Here is a 19,731-nt window from a genome sequence, read left to right on the forward strand (position 1 = left end):
GATTTAAAATTTTCTGTTACATTCCGATGCCACTGTTAAGAAATGTAATATCATACAACTGTTCTCTGTAAAAGGTAGTATGGTGAAAACTCGACTTTTTCGCGAGGGCAACACGAGGTCTTTTTGAATTATTGGTCGGTAAAGAATTTCGGAGTTTTTCTTCGACTTCAAATATGAGCATGAGCTTTTTGCCTATATGATGGGCGTTGCTAGTGCGCTCGCGCGTGATATATCAGAGACAGCCCGCATTCTGCCTTATAACAAAGCGCAGTAAAATATTAAAGCTGCTTCCACGGTGGAAGCACCAACCAGCACGCGTGACCAAATTAATATGGCAGCCGAAGCACTTGGCCATGAAGCTCACCATTGCATGCTTGCAGTCACATAGTATGTTTTGTGACGCCATACAATATGTGGTCCAATGTAAGCATGTTTCCTTATGTGCTATGCTGTGGCGGCACTGGGCCGCATTGTTAATTAAGTTCTCAAGAAGTTAACACACCTGCTTTACCCCTATGACTTCTCCCTCTATCTCACAAAAAGTAAGCGTATATTGCATAAACGTAAGAATAAGCATACACAAAGCAGTTCAAAAGGCAATATAGTTAAAAAAAATTATAGGGTTTGACGTACTAAAACCATGATCTGATTATGAGGCACGCCGTAGTGGGGACTACGAAAATTTGTACCACTTGGGGTTTTTAAACGTGCACCTAAATCTAAGTGCACGGGTGTTTTCGCATTTCTCCCTCATCAGAATGGGGCCGCTGTGGCCGGGATTCGATCCCGCGACCTCGTGCTCAGCAGCCCAACACTACAGCCACTGAGCAACCACGGCTGCTGCAATATAGTTGGAAATGGACAGCAGCACTATGCTTTCAGCGTAACTTTTTTAGTCCTGACACTTTATTACGCTGGTAATAACACAATAAATAATGCCCATTTAGACTAAACAGAGAACGACCAAGTTCTCTCGGCGCACAATTTACTCATTCTACTTTTCGGAAATATTGGGTGTTTGTTTCTCACTTTTACCGTAAAACCAACAATTCCGTTATGCGTTCTTACAGATACATGGAAGAAGTACAGAGGTGCGGTAAATAGTGAATAAATATACCGACTGAGCAAACACCTCATGAAGGCACGTCAGCTTTTAAACTCGAAATTATGCGGCCGCTGCATTTAAAATCAGAGTTATCGAGCTAAAAATCTAACCCTGAAATCAAAATTACGAAAGAAGAGTGCATGCATTACAGGATGGTTAATTGCACTTGCAGCTCATGATAGGTACGCTCATATTAGAACGTCTAAGAATTATATGTTCCGAACAATAAAATTTGTTTCTTTCACGTTGCCACGCAAGGGATTGCTATGATTCATGCTGAAACTATCCCACCCTATATTATTTCCTCATAAATGATCAACGACACTAACAATTTCATTCTCAATGTACATTATAGTTATTGATGAGGATGCGGTGCACTTACAGATGAAGTATTTCGTGGGTAAGAGTTGCTGCGCTGCTTGTTGGGTCTGAATCGACATATACAACGGCACCACCAAGGTCGCTGCAGGCGCAACCAGTAAATGCTAGACCTAGAAGAAGAAATTTTGATCTAACAACAATTCGTAAGATTAGTATCACCATTTGCGCAACGAAGGAACACGGAAACAAAACAAAAGGTATAAGCACTCCTTTGATCGAAGTGCATTTACAAAAAAGCTATAATGAATGTAGTGATTGTGTTGCTCTTTTACCAGCCAATGTTTTACCGAACTGCGTCGTTCAGCGCGGGTTATCATTTTCTAGCACAGGCACGCGAGCCACGTTCCAGTACCGACGATGCAGCGCCATCGAAAGCATCTTTGAATGTCGTATTGACGCAATGCACGATGACATATAACCTACACCTATATACCAGCACTTAAGTATGGGGATTGCAGAAGACGTGGGGGTTGAATAATACCCCTCCCCCCACCCCCCGCACAATTAGTGAACTTTGTTAGGGGCTTGTTCTTGCAGGCCTAATCTCGTTCAGATTAAGGCCGGAAAGCTTGCGGGAGGCTCAAAACACCATGTTACCACCAAATTCTTTGGAGGCTTTTTTAAGCCCGTGGGACATCTTATGGAAGTAGGGGATCACCTTAATGTTTCTGGTCTTGTCTAATGGCGATCGGAATTCCACACGAGGTTTCTTCATTTTTCTTTCCAATGTTTCACCAACAGTGAACAGTACAGACAATGGGAAACCGGAAGCTTTATGCTGATCCACCTGCCCCGCAACGCCTTGGTGCACAACGTGATTGCAACCTTTGTTCATTGCGTTCATGAGACAGATTCGCAATGCCCCGCTTAACCAATTTCGAGTGGGCAGACCCGAAAGGCAACAGTGCTTTTTTGGACCTGGGATCATACTTCCAACACACGTGTCCATCAGGTGAAAACATTAGTTCTAAATCGAGGAAGGTAACGGTATTCTCACCTGGTACGTCTTTGGTAAAAATCATGTTCTTTCAACAGGTGCTAAAACATTTAAAATCTGACCTGCCATATAAGATAGCTGCTCAATTGATGGTGATTGTTGGAATTTATTGGCGCAAGGGCTAGATGTGACCAAAGAGCGCGAAGGCGATGATAATTGCTTGTAAGTGGTATATGAATAGTGACTTAAAAGGTGTGGATAAAACAGATGTGGCATGGCTGTAGAGGGGCCGAAAAATAGTCGCTGTAAAGTGCGTAAAATCTATAGGTAATAAGATTATGGCAACGACTAATGAAGTGTGCAGTGAGCACGATAGGTGCATTGTGAAAGAATGATGATATACTAAAATAGGTCAGAGGTGAAAATTTTCAAAAAGCACTACAGCCTTAACAGAGCCCTTGAAGTTCAAGGGCATGGAGGCATATGCTATACTGAAATACTATCACAGTGGCATTCTCTGGAAGAGGATGCACTAAGTATTTATTGGGCTTATAACATGTAGGACAACATCGTTCAAAAACGGGAGGACTGCTTTGGCATTAAGAAGCAGTTCTTTGCCAAGAAACACAGCGGGATGGAGAGGAATGGAATAGCGGTATGCGAGAGGAAAATTTTTCTTCCTCTCTCTATCTCCGCTTCCCGACACTCCAGGAGGACGTGGATGATGGTGAGCATCTCGCCACATCTACCACACGTTTGAGGATCATTACAATTCAATAGAAAATTGTGAGTACCATATGTGTGTCCTATTCTGGGACGACAGAATGGGGCATCAGTTCACCGTGTTTTCGACACCCGCCGTGGTTGCTCAGTGACTATGGTTTTGGGCTGCTGAGCACGAGGTCGCGGGATCGAATCCCGGCCACGACGGCCGCATTTCGATTGGGGCGAAATGCGAAAAGACCCGTGTACTTAGATTTAGGTGCACGTTAAAGAACCCCAAGTGGTCTAAATATCCGGAGTCCCCCTTTACGGCATGCCTATTGCTTTTCGAAGTTTTGATTTCATTATTTGCTTCACAGCCGACAATAGTGCGTAGGCCTCAGCCGCAAATATACTTGTCTCCGGGTGCAGTACACCGCATTCCGAGAAGGATGGGCCGACAGCTACATATGACACCCCGGCATGAGACTAAGAAGCGTCTATGTAAAACACTGCGCACGAGTACTTGGACTGAAGTTCTCGGAAATGCATTTTATTGTGTGCCTCTGGCGCGTGTTTCATGACCTCTACGAACGATGTGTCACACTCTATGTGCTGGCACTGCCACGGCGGTAACAGTTCCGCTGGAGCCATAGGGCATTGTTCAACTGGAACACCCATTTCCTCACTAAAGTTTCTTACAGACAAAGAGAACGGCTTTCTCGCTGCAGGCCGGTTATTGAAGAGTATGGCAGTGGTCACATTGTTTATTGTTGAATAAGAAGGTTGTTCGATTTTCGCGTGTATTCTCAGATAATATGTGAAACTGCTATATGATCGCCGGAGAAGAAGTGACCATTGATTCGACTCAACATAGAGGCTCTGGATCAGACTTGTCCTGAAAACACCGGTCGCGAGACGGATACCCGGATGGTGAACAGGGTCTAATATTTTTAATTCATTTGGCGTTGAAGAATTATAAATTACTGATCCGTAATCAAGCCGTGAGCGTACAAGACTGTTATACAGGTTAAGTTGACACTTCCGATTACTTCCCCGTGTTCGCGAGCGAAGTTTTAAAAGGTTCATTGTCTTCAAGCATTTTGTCCTCAGACGCTTAAGACGAGGAATAAACGTCAGTTTAGAGCCTAAAATTATTCATAAAAACTTCTGCTCGCTGCTCACAGAGAGCTCATATCCTTTGATTTTAATACTTGGGACAGGCGTTACACCTTTTCTGTTTGTAAAGAGTACGCAAGTGCTCTTCGGGGCGTTTACTCACCTTTTCCATCCACTTTCATCTGCCATTTCAACCATTTCCCTCTGCCCATTTGGACAGTCTGTTTATTCCAAGCTGCACTTGTCGTTCGCAGATGGCAATATTGCATGACTTGAAGCATATCTGCACATCGTCGACGTGACTTACCTGCACTATGTTTTGCTGGATGCCGCTTCGCCACTCTCCGAGCCGGATGCAGGTGAATCCCTCGGAAATGCGGCATCGTGCAGCGGCTTGCCTCGGAAGTAGGGCGCATGCTTCACTTACTAGTGCTCTTGGTCGGATAATATTGCGGCCGTATCAATTTTTTCTCGTAGTTTACCACGTTTTAGGGGGTGTTGTTGTCACTTTATGCCTGGTAAGGGCTATTATGATAATCTGAACCCCTATGCGACATGTTTTTCTTTCATAACGCGTTTTCTCAATTGCCAGTGTTCCCAGCGCACACCGCTCATGTTAGCGACGCTGTCCGCACGGCAACGAACAATTTTTTACGTCTATCCAAAAGACATCTCCCGCGTTCTTGGGTAGTTTACGCCACAATGAGTAGGTATCTTAGGGGGAAAAAAAAGATGCCAAGCTGCCATGCAGGCGAAGTGTTGCTAGAAAGTATCAAATTGCTGACTTCCGGGACAAAGGAGTTTACTTCCGGTGACTTCAGTTGATGGCACTCGATGCGCTATCCAGCCCCCTAATGAAGAGATCAGTGGTCGACATAAACAGAATAAGACATTGTGCGTGGGATTACTGTATGCAGGGAATACATTTTTACAATGAACAGTGTGCAGCTAAGTACATCCCCCTGCGGCACACCGGTGAAGGGCCTAGGTGAAGGGCATAGACAAAGCGATACCCACTTTTACGCGGGATGTGTGATTAGATAGGTACCTTTTGATTGTGTTTAACATGTTGCCACGGACACCCATCGCCGGAAGGTCTCGGAGAATGCCGTAGCGCCTTGTCGTATCGTAAGGTTTTCTAGGTCAAGGAACACTGAGAGATAGAACTGCTTATGTATAAAAACATCTCTAATATAGGACTCAATGCGAACAAGGTGGTCAATTATGGACATACCTTCCGTGAAACCACATTGCAAGGGGTCTAGGATTTTGTCGCTTTGTAGCACAGACAGAGAAAGCGCCGGTTTATAATTTTTCCGAATACCTTGCAAAGACAGCTTGTCAATGCTATTGACCTATAGCTACTGGTCAAAGATGGGTCCTTGCCTTGCTTAAGTATAAGGATGGTCACACTTTGCTTCCTCGAAGATGGAATGTAACCAGCTGCCCACATGGCATTGAAAAGACTTAATTGTGTTTTTTTTAGAGTTTCAGGGTGCAAGCCTAATCATTTCATTCATGATAACATCGCCTCCTGGTGCGGAGTTGTTGCAACCGTTGAGAGATTCTTTAAGTTCAGCATGAGAAAATGGTTGTGTGCCTCGTTTCGCGCACATATGCGTTCGAGAGGCTGTCGCTCTGCGTGGTCTTTGAACTTCAAGAAGCGTTCTGTGCAGTGCGACGCACTAGAGATGTATTCAAAATGTTCACTTAGGAAGTCAGCTTGGTCTTCTTGGCTATCACCTTGTGCGTTTACCAAGGGAAATAAGTGTGCCTGACGTCCTTTTAATGTGTTTACTTGGTTCCATACTTTTCTCTCGTCCGTGTAAGAATTTATTCTGCTAAGGTACTTTTCCGAGCTCTCTCTTTCACTACGTCTACGTGTTCTTCTGCCTTGAGACTTTGCCTGTTGGAAATTGATGCGATTTTCGGCAGTTGGAGAGCCGCGAAGGAATCCCCAAGCCTTGTTTTGTTTTTTCCGCGCCTTTCTACATTCCTCGTTCCACATGGGAGGCAACATTTTTGGCTAGCCCGTTAGTTTGTTGGATGAATTTTGTGGCAGCCTCTGTTATCAAACTAGTCAGGTATATAAGCCACAGCATCGTCTATATTTAAACCAACAATGTCATCCTGAACTAAATACGTGATATCTTGGAAGAGAACCCAGTTTTCTGATTCAACCTTCCATCGGGAAATATGTGGAGAGCATTCAGGCTGTTTTGTGACGTTTATGGCTATTGGGAAGTGGTCACTTCTGTAGGGGTTCCTAATAACATTCCAATCAAGGAATGGCATTAGTGTGCTGGATACTACGCTCAAGTCTATTGAAAAGTAGGTTTTGTGTGCAACGCTATAATATTTCGGTTCCTTCGTATTGAGTAAACATGCATCCGAGGTAAAGAGGAAATTTTCTATTAGACGCCCTCTTCCATCGCAACGGCAGTCTCCCCACAAAGTGTTGTGCACGTTTAAATCTCCGACAACAATGTATGGCTCCGGAAGTTCATCAGTGCAGCTTTGCAATTCAGTTTTACGAAGTCGACAACTGGGAAGGATGTATATAAAGCTGATAGTTACTAATCTGTCAAACAACACCCCTCGAACAGAAACCGCCTCTTGGGACGTACGAAGTTTTAATTCCCGGCAGGCAAAACCTTTATGTATACAATGATAGCCACACCACCAGACGATGCAAGAGCATCATCGCACTCTTTCCGAAAAATGGCATGGTATCTAAGAAAATGTGTCTGTGTGGATATTAGGTGTGTTTCTTCAACACACAGCACTTTAGGACTTAGTTTATGGATAAATTCTTTCACATCATCTAGATTGTGTAGAAGTCCTCTAACATTACACTGCAATATTTGTGTGGCCATATTGCAGAGGAGGTTTCTGCTGTGCGCCTAATATGCGAGAGTTAACTTACAGAGCCCTTTTCGGGCCCCATGGGGTTTCCCGTTTTTGGAGCGGTCGAGAGATTCTCGACGCTCCTTGGGTGCTGGTGGCACCGTTTGACTAGGAGTCACGTCCATCGCCTATTGCGAGGCGCTGGACATCCGCTTTTGCGAGCGGTGCGTTCGTCTTAAAGGCTTCGCCTCGGGAGACGATAACTTTGGGGCCACCAACCCAGACGTTGACGGGCCCTTCTTGGGTGGCGGAGCAGCGGTGGCTGCACCCACCGAGGGGGCTGGTGGCTCCGCCACGACTATACGCATTGTGGGCCGTTCTGGAGCCGGAGGCCGTTGTGGCGCTGCCGCCTGCTGCACCGCCGTGGCATAGCTAAGTTGAGGTAAGTGCCCCAACTTTTTCCTCGCTTCATAGAATGATTTTTAGGGGCGAAGCTCCTTAGGGTGTGGGTCTGTCCCTCCTCTGTAGTATGTAGTAGTAGTAGTAGTAGTAGGAGTCGTCGTCGTCGTAGTAGGTAGCCACGTCTACTTTTATGAAAAAAAACCGCATATCCACGGGGTGAATGATGATGAGTGGGCGAAGCTCCGGAGGGAATCATCGGTAAACCGTGAATCTTCCGTGTAATTCGCCCAGTCTCGCCGCACTAAATCGAACGATTGACTTCCACCAATGACACGCGCCATAGGTGACGTCATTCCTATTTTATAACAGCGCCCTTCATTATAATTGCACCATCTGCCGCTTAAGGGGACGCTAGCACAAACGCGTTAGAAACGTGCAGTACTCTCTAGTAAGGGGGAGAGGCCACAGCGTCTTACGCAGCCGTTTACACATGCCGGAACGTGCACCGCGATTGCCGACGCCATCACATGACTGCTGAGAGAGTATAACCCCCGTATTCATAACGCTCCTCGACTTGAACTTGACTTGCCACCGCCTTCAACGCGTTTCGAACGCGCTGCCGAAGGCGGTGGCAAGTGAAGTTCAAGTCGAGGAGCGTTTATGAATACGGGGGGGGGGGGGTAAGGCGAAGAGGCCACAGCGTCTTACACCAGCTTCTTGCACGGGCCGTAACGCGCTAGCACAAACGGGTCAGAAACGCGCAGTCTTTCGTTAATGTTGGGTATTTATTGCCATCTAGGTGCGTCTGTCCATGTGCGCTTCGTGGCGTAGTGGTTAGCGCCACGCGTTCAGAAGCGAGGGGTCCCTGGTTCGATTCCGCTACGGCCACAACTCTCGGAATTTTTTTTTCTCATAAAGTAGACGTGGCTACCTACTACGACGACTACTACTACAGAGGAGGGACAGACCCCACCCTAAGGAGCTTCGCCCCTAAAAAAAAATTCTGAAAGTTGTGTCCGTAGCGCGGAATCGAACCAGGGACCCCTCGCTTCCGAACGCGCGGCGCTAGCCAGTACGCCACGAAGCGCACATGGACACAAGCACCACGATGACAATAAATACCCAACAATAACGAAAGACTGCGCGTTCTAACGCGTTTGTGCTAGCGCGTTACGGCCCATGTACGAAGCTGGTGTAAGACGCTGTGGCCTCTCCGCCTTACCCCCGTCTTCATAAACGCTCCTCGACTTGAACTTGACTTGCCACCGCCTTGGGCAGCGCGTTCGAAACGCGCTGAAGGCGGTGGCAAGTCAGGTTCAAGTCGAGGAGCGTTTATGAATACGGGGGTTATACTCTCTCAGCAGTCATGTGATGGCGTCGGCAAACGCGGTGCACGTTCCGGCATGTGTAAACGGCTACGTAAGACGCTGTGGCCTCTCCCCCTTACTAGAGAGAACTGCACGTTTGTAACGCGTTTGTGCTAGCGTCCCCTTAAGCGGGAGACGGTGCAATTATAATGAAGGGCGCTGTTATAAAATAGGAATGACGTCACATATGGCGCGTGTCATTGGTGGAAGTCAATCGTTCAATTTATTGCGGCGAGACTGGGCGAATTACACGGAACATTCAAGGTTTACCGATGATTCCCTCCGGAGCTTCGCCCACTCATCATCAGTCACCGCGTGGATATGCGGCGTTTTTTCTTTTTTTTTACGGTGATTGCGATTATTTCTTTTTCATTTTTCCAGCAAGGGCTGCTCCGTGGGTAAGCTGGATGGTCTCCTTTGCAATTGGCACATTGTGCATGAGCATTGCAGTTGTCAGAGGGATGGTCGTTGGAAATACACTTCGCGCATGTTTCTTTTCCTCTGCATGATTGTGATGCATGTCCGAACCTCTGGCACATTACGCACCGCCTCGGGTTCGGTATGTATGGTCGGACGTTGATTTTCAAGTATCCTGCGTTGAGTGAAGTGGGCACAGTACGGGTACCAAATGTGAGTATCACGTGTTTTGTAGGGATCTGTTGGTCATTTCGCCGGAGTGTAATTTGTTGCACCTTAATTACATTTTGCTCTTGGAATCCTTCAAGGAGTTTTTCGTCGCTTAGTTTCCGGAAATCTTCTGATATTACTCCCCTACTTGTGTTGAACGAGCGATGAGGAGAGATGGTCACGTTAATGTCACCAATAGTGGTGAGTTCAGTGAGCTTCTCGAGTTGATTTTTCTTCGTCAGCTCGAGGAGGAGGTCTCCTCTTGCCATCTTTGAGGCTTTGTAGCCAGGTACAATTGTGTTTGCCAGGCATTTTGATACTAGGAATGGTGACATTTTCTTACAGTTGTGTTGCCTTCGGTGTGAAGGATATGGTACTTTGGATAGGTATCTGCGTTTGTTTCAGAAAGAACTGAAAAAGGTGCTTCGGTGCGCTCTCTTTTAGAGGGCGCTCTTGGAGGCGGGGGGGGGGAAGCGTTCGCCATATAAGCGCTCGTAAGTTCGGGCCGTGATGGTGGCCACCCACCACCAAGCACAAGGGGACGCTACGAGGTTGGAAGAATACCTGCAGACGCCACCCATGCATCACCGCTATAACCTAATGTATTCATACCCGAGATTGGATATGTTACACCAGGTTAGTCCTTACCGCCAGGAAATTCGGAAGTAAGAAGAAGTGAAAAGAAAACAGAAAAGATGAAAAGGTGGGTGAAAAAGAGGAAGATTGGAGAGAGATATAGGAAAAGGCAACTACCGATTTCGCCCGGGTGGGCCAGTCCGGGGTGCCGTCTACGTGAAGCCGAGGCCAAAGAGGTATGTTGCCTCTGCCGAGGGGCCATAAAGGTCCGAACACCCGGCATAGGCTCAACCCCTAGGATCCGCTTTTCCCCGGACACAACTAAGCCACGCATGGTTAAACATGGGAGCGTCCAACCCTCATGTGCTCGGGTCCGTGGTGTCGCCACACACAAAACGCCTGCTCACGCAGACTTCCCTGCGGGAGATAGCTGCTCAATTGAAGAAAAATCATCAACATGTATCAAAACCTTGACAACACGCGTGTCGTGAAGTGCTTCACGTAGCGATGAATCAAAAAACACGCTACACAGTACAGACGCGACACTCAACTAATACAGAGGAGGAGGAGGAATAAACTTTATTTCTGTACAGCAGATTTGTGAGGCCTAGGCCTCTCTACCTAGATGACGGCCTCGAGCCCTTGGGCTCTGGCGGCATCTTCGGGCTGCTGGATTGCCTTAATTTGTCTTCCGGTGCAGAGCTGAGCAGCGCGGTATCCCACTGCTCGCTAGTCTTGTGCGTTTTATTCTGAGTGGGTGTCCCAGGACAAGCCCAAACCATGTGTTATAAATCTGCCCTTTCTTGACAGAATCTGCATCTATCGGTGTAAAGTTCTGGATAGTAACGGTGGTAGGCCACCGGGTTCGGATATGTTTCTGTTTGCAACAAGCGCCATGCTCTCGCTTGCCGTCTGCTTAGCGAGGAGTGTGCCGGGGGGATACGGGCCCTGCCCAATTTATAGTGTTTGGTTATTTCGGTAAAGCTGGTCATCCGTACTCTCTGTTCCCATTATTTGCGTGTCACCTGCTCGGTCCGTCAGTTCCCGAGCCAGGTTGTGCGCTATTTCGTTCCCGGGAAGGGAGGAGTGTGCAGGTGCCCATATAATGTAAATATCTCGATCTTCACGATAGCTGGCTAAAATTCTTAGCGCTTCCGGCGAGATTCTTCCTTTGCCATAATTCTTGACGGCGGTCTTGGAGTCGCTGACTATGATGTTGGCCTCCGTGGAGGCTATTGCCAGTGCTAGGGCAGCCTCCTCCGCCACCTCAGCCTTTCCTGTTTTTATAGTGCCCCTAACTGTGGAGTCACCCTCTAGACTGGTAGCAACTATCGACATACTCTGTCTATTTGTGTACTCCGCCGCGTCCACATAGACCACGTCCCTAGCACTACTGAATCTTTTGTGGAGACCTCTCGCTCTTGCGGTTCTTTTATCTTCGTGAAACTCCGGGTGCATGTTTCTTGGGATTGGGAGTATTGAGAGATGTTCCCTTATTTTCCTTGGGATGTCTCCCCGCAGTCCATGCTGTGCTTCGTAGGATACTCCGATGTCGTCTAAGATGTGTCTGCCCGTCAAACTCTGCGTAAGTCTTTCATACTTCGCCACTTTCTGGGCCTCAATAAGTTCGTCTAACGTGTTGTGCACTCCGAGTGCTAGCAACCTGTCGTTAGACGTATTTCCTGGAAGTCCCAAGGCTTGTTTATACGCCCTTCTAGTGATGCATTCTATCTTGGCTCTCTCCACAGCGTAGAGCTTAAGGTAAGGGACCACATATACAATACGGCTGATTACGAATGTTTCTATTAATCGAATAAGATTGTGCTCTTTCATGCCATAGTTTCTGTTGGATATCCGCTTTATTAGTCTCATTGTTTTCGTGAACACTATTATCCAGTAGTCTAATGGTTTATCCATTATGGCCGTTTTTCGAATATGCGGAGTCCCATATTCTTAGGCTCTCCACTATCGGTATCCTGGTGCCCTCTACTGGACCACAATGTCCGGCCTTTCCTTAATGCTTTTTCGACCTCTGCATGTGGGTCTATAGAGCAGAAGTTCTGATTTTGAGAGGAACATCACAGTCCCTTGTCTCTGATGTAGTCTTCGACCGTGTTTACTGCTGTTTGGAGGATCTCTTCGACATGCCCATCGCTTCCAGCCGCCACCCAGAGGTAATGTCGTCCACGTATAGGCTGTGTCCGAGTCCTTCTATTTTTTTCGAGTCTCGCAGGAAGACCAATCATTGCCACGTTGAAGAGAAAGGGGGATAGGACCGATCCCTGCTGAGTACCCTATTCCCTCGTTTTGATCTCCTCCGATTTGGTTCCCCCAATTGTAATCTTTGCCGTACGATCCGTCAAGAAGTCCTTGATGTACGCGTATGTTTTACGTCCTACATCCAGCTCTTGAAGATTTGAAGATTTGGCTTGTGCGTGACAGTGTCAAAGGCCTTTGTTAGATCGAGCCCTAGTATCGCCTTGGCATCTAGAGTTCTCACGCCCGCGTCTATAATGTGATGTTTCAGTTGGAGCATAATATCCTGCGTCGATAACTTTGGTCGAAATCCAACCATGTTATGTGGGTAAGTCCTCCATCATCCATGTATCTCGTGAGGCGTGTGAGAACCACATGTTCCATGAGTTTACCGACGCAGGATGTTAGCGATATGGGCCTTAAGTTTGTCAGTTGCAGGTTCTTTACAGGCTTCGGTATAAAGATGATTTGAGCTGCTTTCCATTGACTTGGAATGTCACCTTGCTCCCAACACTTATTCATGTAGTCTGTGAGAGCTCGGATGTATTCATCGTCGAGGTTTCTGAGCATTTTTTTGTTATCCCATCAGGCCCTGGTGCAGATTTCGGGTTCAGTCTGGTAAGTTCATATCTGACTTCTGCCTTTCGTAATGGGGGCATCGAGATCAGGATTCTCATTGCCGCTGTAATCCGGGAGTCGTTCTCTATTCGCATCTCCAACGTACATCTTTTGGAGCTCTCGAAGGAGCTCTTCTTCTGTACCTGCGTAGCTGTGTATAACCTTCTCTACATTGTGTCTTTGTACAGTTTTTGTATCTCGGCATCCAAGAGGCATCGTAGAATGTTCCAGGTCTTGGACATGCCCATTTGCCTCTCCATTGAATTGCACGTGGCCTCCCAATTTTGTTGGGTTAACCTATTCGCGTAAACTTCGATTTGCTTGTCTAGTTCCGCAATTCTCTTGCTTAATTTCCGATCATGTTTTTGCTTTTTCCATCTTTTCAGCATACTACCTTTCGCTTCCCACATATGCAATAATCTGCTATCCATCTCCTCTAATCCTGCCTGTTTTGGAACAGTTTTCGTAGCTCGTTTAACACTTTGTTGCAGTTCCTCTGCCCATTTCTCGATGTCCGTTATATCTCTTCCGCATCTTCCTTTCGGATTTGCGGAAAGAGTCCCATTCGACAAGTTTCAGTTCTCTGCCCCTCTTTTTCTTTGGGCCTGCTTGTACCGTTGTGACGACGATGTAATGGTCACTACCTAAGCTTTCCTGCATGTTTTGCCATCGAGAATCTACTACGTTTTTTGTAAACGTGAGATCTGGTGTCGTGTCGTTGCTTACACTGTTTCCTATTCTGGTGGGTACTTGAGGATCAGTTATGAGTGTTAGTCTTTCGTGCTGAGCGTCTGCCCATAGGCTTCGGCCCTTAATGTTCCTGAGCTGTATCCCCAAGCAGCGTGTGGCGCGTTAAAATCGCCGACCACGGCCAGCGCCTGTTTGTCGGCTACGCTCAACGTTTTGCGGAAGAGTGGACCGAATTTCGGCTTGTGCCGGGATGAACTGTATATGTTCAGAATTAATAGACTTCCCGCTTCTTTGAGGGAGGGAATTATTTCAATAAGGACGTGGTCTATGGCTCGCATTCCGGTATCGTGCTCGACAGCCACGAGGTTTCTGTGTACCAGCGTCGTGACGGTTGCCTTCTCGCCGGAAGCACTGTAACATTTATAACCCGATAATTTTGCGATCCCCCCGGTTTCCTGCAGGGCGATGACATCTGGCGGCTCCTTGCTTGTTATGAACCGCTGCAGGTTTACTTGCTTGCGACGATACCCGCGGCAGTTCCATTGCCAAATTGCGTATTGGTTACGCGGCGCCATGTTGATTTATCTGATCTTCCCCGGTAGCCTTGCTATTTTCCACCGCAGTCGGTCTGCTATACGGTTTGCTTTTAACGGGTCCCGCGCCTGTCGGCCGAATATCCTTTGGTATGCTTTCTACTGCCGCTACTCTATTTTCTAATCAATCGAATCGTTGTTTATCTCTACATTCATGTTTTTGATGTGTTGCTGTATCCCATCAAAATTTATTTAAACGTTCCCATAACCTTCTGATTGTAAAGTCGCTCTTTTCCTCCATCGGTTCTTGCGCCTTCCTTTTGGGTGGTGGTGCTTCCCCGTTCGTTTGTGCGGGAACGGGTGTTGGAGCTCGACTATGCTCGGCGTCCTACTGGCGGAGGGTGTTTGCTATTCTTTTTTTGTTGCTGTAGCCTCGTGTTTTCTGCCCTAAGCTGCTTGATTTCTTCTTTAAGCGTTGCATTCTCTCGAGTAATCTGTTGTAACATCTTTCTAATCTCTTTCATTTCCTGTTCTAGGGCGGACCCCTTAGCTTTAGGAGATTGAGTAGCAGTGCCGGAGACCACGCTTGCCCAGCTCACCTGTGCTTTGCTCCCGTCTCCCCCTCGAGAAGTACTCGAACCGGACCGCGGCCTGGACGTTGATCTGGTCCGGGATCTGGTCCTGGACCTGGACCTGGAGCGTCCGCGGACGGCTTCCCCGACAGTCTCGGGAAGGAACCGGACCGGTCTCTTCCAGGGTCGCGCCCGTAGGTTTTCCTGCTTGTTTCTTCTTTGTCGGTTGATGGATGCTTGCTCCATATCGTGTTATGATTATGTTGTTGTTGCTCCCTCTCTGGCTTCTTCTTGTTGTGTGTAGTATACTTTTCCTCTTTGGCATACTCTTCTTCCCTCCTCCGTCGCTCCCAGCGACGTCTTCTGACGAGGTACGGTATCTTGTATCTTGCGTCGCACTTCTTGTCTCCCGTGAGGTGGTCTCTGCCGCAGAGTTGGCACTCCGCTTGGCAGTTGTGGTCGTGTTGTGGATTCTTGCACCCGCACCCTCGGCAAATCTTGTCTTCAGGGTTGGGGCACACGTCAGCCCTGTGGCCTGTTCTTCCACATCCATAGCATATGTCAATCTGCTTTTTATACAAGGAGCATCGAATAAGCATCGCTCCATATCTCACATAGCTTGGGACGTGAAAACCTTCAAATAAAACGATCACGTTGTCTGTGTTACCCATTCTGTTGGCGTGCAAGACCCCAGGATTGCGCGGTGTGACCAGACTGGTCACTATGTCCTCCAGACTCTCCTCTTTAGATATTCCTCTGATGAGACCCTTGGATGTGTTATCAGGAGCTGCTCTGTAAGCGCTTGCTTCAAATTCTCGTTCTCCAAAGCGGAGCTTATTGATAGCTCCATATTTCCTGGCCCTCCTCGGATGGCGTGCTGAGCACCACTATGTTTGCTTGCTGTTTATACATATGCTGTCGTCCTCCACTGTCTCTCGACCGACACCAGCAGCGTTGCGCAGGCAGCAGTAAATGCGATCCAACTTGTAGTCTGAGAGGTTAAGTCCGCCACGTGGACGCACTATCACTCTGTAATCTTCTTTCGGTAGGCTGGCATCCTACTTGCCCTGATGATTTGTCGCACGTTGCGTTCGTTCTTCCATTTGTGTCTTGCTGCCTCCTCAACTAAGCCTCTTCCATGGTGCTTGTTTCTGACCAATCCGGCCTCATTGCTGCATCGCTTCTTCGTGCCTCTTCTAACTTCACACCAGCCTGATTCTTTTCCAAACTCCTCCCTTGCGTTTCTTTGTCTTCCACGTTCATGAGCTCCTCCCGTTGCACTTCTTTGTCTTCCACGTCATGAACTCCTCCCGTTGCATTTCTTTGTCTTCCATGTTCACGAGCTCCATTATGGCACCAGCAAAAACTCTCGGAGGGGAACGGGGGGCCCCGGACAACTCCGTCGGCGCGCTAGGCCGAGCTCTCTCAGCCGCCGCCACGGTGGAGACACTGGCGTTGAGGCGTTCGCGTTAGGCTTAGCTCTCCCGCCACACGTAGCTGGAGAAAAAGTTGTCGCAGTTTCACCTGAAGGCGAAGCATCAATTGCGATAGCAAACTTGTAGAGAGCTATACGGAGTAATGATATTAGCTTTATCAGCTGTATAAACTTGGACATGCAGCAGCATCGGCAACACGCAGAACTGTTGTCGACGCCATCGGCGTTTTGCCCGCGTTCGCTCAAATGCGTGCGGCGTTGGTGACTGTTGCCGGAGCCTCTGATATAAATAGGCACTGCGTTCCGCAGCTAAACGTTGCCTCCCTTCCCTCCCCCTCCCCCACGGCCTCTCGCTCGTCGGAAGAAGGCGCGTTTGCTCTACATACATGGTGATTGTGAAGGAGAACAAAAACGCCTACTTCTGCAGCCCTTAAGCGAGCATGGCGCAGAACGCGCGTTTGTTCTCCGCCGTGCGTTCACTCCCCGTGAAAGACGCGCCCCTCGCGCCCTTTCACTCGCACATACAGCGTTCGGCGCGCGGCGACGATTTCTTCTCCAAATGACGTCATACGGAACCTCACGGCGACGGCGATGGCGACGGCGACGGCGACGGCGACGCCGACGGCAGAAATCTGCTTTTGAGTGTCCATATAATTGCTATCGCAATAAAAACGATTGACGGCCGGAAAATGGGCCCACCTGGTAGAGGATGGTATCCTTGGGTCTTTGGCACTTCTTCTTCGATTCAGTGGATATTCTCCACGAGATTGTGATTTTCCACCAACATCATATGAAAACTGCGGAGTCCACCCGGCGGGCATTCGCACTCCTTGGCTTCTTCTTCTTCCAACTAATACAGATCCCTTGTTTTTTTTAAATAAATACTTGTCGCCATTCTGTACAATAGGGACCTTAAGTACACACTCAGAAGCTCCAGGAAGACTCGAGTGCAATTTCGCAAATGTTCTGAAGGGCAACAGTTCCGTTACTCTCGAATAATTATCGCACTGCTTTCAAAAGTTCTTCCCGAGGTATTCAATAAAACATGTCCTCAATGTTGACCGACAAGGCAGTATTGAACTGGCAAAACCGTTGATAATCTGCTCCACAAAGGACAACGCTCACTACCGTAAAATGATCCGGCTGCGCATGTCCTTTTAAGGCCGTTGCAAAAAGCTTGACACCTACTTCTGCCAACAGACCTTTTCAGTAATAATGTCTCTAAATGGACAGCCGAGGTTATGCGTCTACATAGTAAAAAGCACGCAAACAAATGTTTGTCGGCATTTATGGATATCCATCTCTAATCTACCCAAATTCACGTTTACAGACGTAGGGCTGCCGCCTTCGCCCTTGCGAGGCTTTAACTCTGTAGCTTGAAGTTCTTCTCGGTTCTTTAGCCGCTTTTAACTCCAACGCGGAAGATGGAATCGCAACAAACCCACCTTCTTTGTCCGCCTGAAGAAGCATGTGGTCGTTCTGTGAGGACACATCTTCAATGAACACATTTCATTGTGTCTGATCGGTTTCTTAAATTGGCATGTGCGCTTGCGCAGGAAAAGTGTTGTGTAAAAGTACATGGATGCTTCAATAAATCAGTTCCAGTCCGGTGACTGTGATTGCCTCCTTCTGGTCCTGTGTCTTGGTTTTCACTGTTCTTTCTTTCGCTTTAACAAGGAGTGCCAGTGATGTCACTATCACCACGGCATGACCGACGACGGTCTGACAACAAATGCATGATAGCTGCTCTCTGATGACAACGGCATGGCAACGGTGGCACATAAACCCACATGATTATTTTATGCGAAGCATGTTTTTACTTAATTCGAGGCACTTTGCGGAGTTAAACAGTTAGTTTCCTAATTCGCCTCATTTAGGACCGTATCGCGGTGCTTCGCGGTAGGTAAGTAGTCAGTTGCCGGCCTCGCCTGATTGAGACCTCGGCAATAAAAACAATTGCATGGCGAACAGTGGAACCGAACGCAGTCTTTCCAATCTCAGCATCCAATACTCTATCCATCTGGTCACCCGCATACTATTCTCGTGTGAATGCAACCTGCTCTTCGAGATGTTTTAGGTTCTCGTACCACCACGTTTCTCGTGTTCTTTATGACATTTGCCTTTGAGACGATATCTAAGAGTGCACCGTCTTCTGGTTCGGCTCATATTCTCCAGTACTTTCCTTGTAGCACTAACGTGACGTGGAAAATGGGCGACGTCGTACGCTTCTTGATAGGGCAATGTTGATCACTTTTTTGACTTGTCTTCGCCGGAGCAAAGGGTCACTCAGCTTCCCGGGCCCGGCGGCTGCTCTGCGTGTAACCCCTCCCCCCCCCCTTTATCTCTTTCTCTACACATTCCAGCATTTCTTAGCACGCATGTTGTATAGTGAATGTGAATAATTTAAAACGACAACGCTACCACTTTTGCCCATAATCTCTATGTTGATCTACCAAATAAGGAAATACGGCAGAACTCATCCCACAATGAGTGTCGATGGTGTATCATTAGCATTCGGCCAATGAAGCGAAACACCGCACTTCTCAGTCACTTTATTCAACAAATGTAGTGGTCATTCTGAGACTTCTGTTACTTCTGTTGCTTCGGCATATCATGACATAATTCTAATATTCTCCCACTTTGCTATAGCACTAGCTGGCTGAGGTCAACCAGAAATGGCGGGATGACGAGCATTACATGACATTGAGGCAGTACGGTGATTAAATCACGTCGAAGCAACGTCAAAGACGGTATGACGACGAACGACATGATACAATGCATTACACGAGTGTGCAAAAGACGATGGTGTGATGATGATGCTATACGACAAACGGATTACGAAGCAAGAATTCCGACAATCACGTGACACAGTCACACGACGACGACGGTCTGATAATGGATGCCTAATGGAGACTGTCTGATGATGACGCACTCTCCACGACGGATGGCAACGGCGGAATAATCACATTTATGATGACGTGATTAGGGTGGCACGACGAAGAAGGAATAACATCGATAGATTGACCGAAGGTGGTGTGATAGCGATTGCATGAGCAGTAGGAACACAATCTTTCTCGGGTGGAGGAAGTCTCTCTCCGGAGACTTCGGGACCTGGGCGGCCCTTACACCAGCCGTCACTTGTGCTTGGAGTCAACCTACTTGACGTGTACTGGCACAAAGATATTCGAGATAGTGTTCTCAAAGGCGTGAAATTGAAGAATGTTTCAATTAAAAGACTATGATAATGGATTATGGACAACGCATTTTATAGTCGACGTTGCAGTATCTCTATGAAACGGCCCTGATTTATACCGGGTGTTTCAGCGAACCTTTCACAAATTCTTAGAGGTTGTCTGTGGCAATAGCACAATTCTAGTTTATGAGCTGGTCTACTCGAAGAGGCGGATATGACTTGCATAAGAAATTGAAATCCAAATCGAGTAATAACCAAATGCACTAATTAGTTCTAACTAATTACTGATGACCCATATTGCAATCTACACATTGTAGCCGTGGAGTTCGCAAGGCGGATGCACTTTGAACGAATTCTCGCGATGACACCAG

The 19,731-nt window shown here is 47.5% G+C and overlaps 2 protein-coding genes across 2 annotated transcripts in view; both read right to left on the reverse strand.

The window, feature by feature from the left end:
- The window catches only part of LOC125940100 (venom metalloproteinase antarease-like TpachMP_A), a 212,640-nt gene that overhangs the window by 130,398 nt on the left and 62,511 nt on the right, over window positions 1–19,731 (reverse strand). The gene's annotated exons all lie outside the window — the stretch shown is intronic.
- Window positions 1–19,731, reverse strand: part of LOC125939842 (venom metalloproteinase antarease-like TpachMP_A) — a 121,162-nt gene that overhangs the window by 39,792 nt on the left and 61,639 nt on the right. Inside the window, exon 7 of the mRNA XM_049655321.1 lies at window positions 1,488–1,596. Within this exon, the coding sequence (XP_049511278.1) occupies window positions 1,488–1,596 (109 nt within the window). The remainder of the gene's footprint in view (window positions 1–1,487; window positions 1,597–19,731) is intronic.

The sequence above is a fragment of the Dermacentor silvarum genome, chromosome 9 (genome assembly GCF_013339745.2).
Source record: "Dermacentor silvarum isolate Dsil-2018 chromosome 9, BIME_Dsil_1.4, whole genome shotgun sequence".
Lineage (NCBI taxonomy): Eukaryota > Metazoa > Arthropoda > Arachnida > Ixodida > Ixodidae > Dermacentor > Dermacentor silvarum.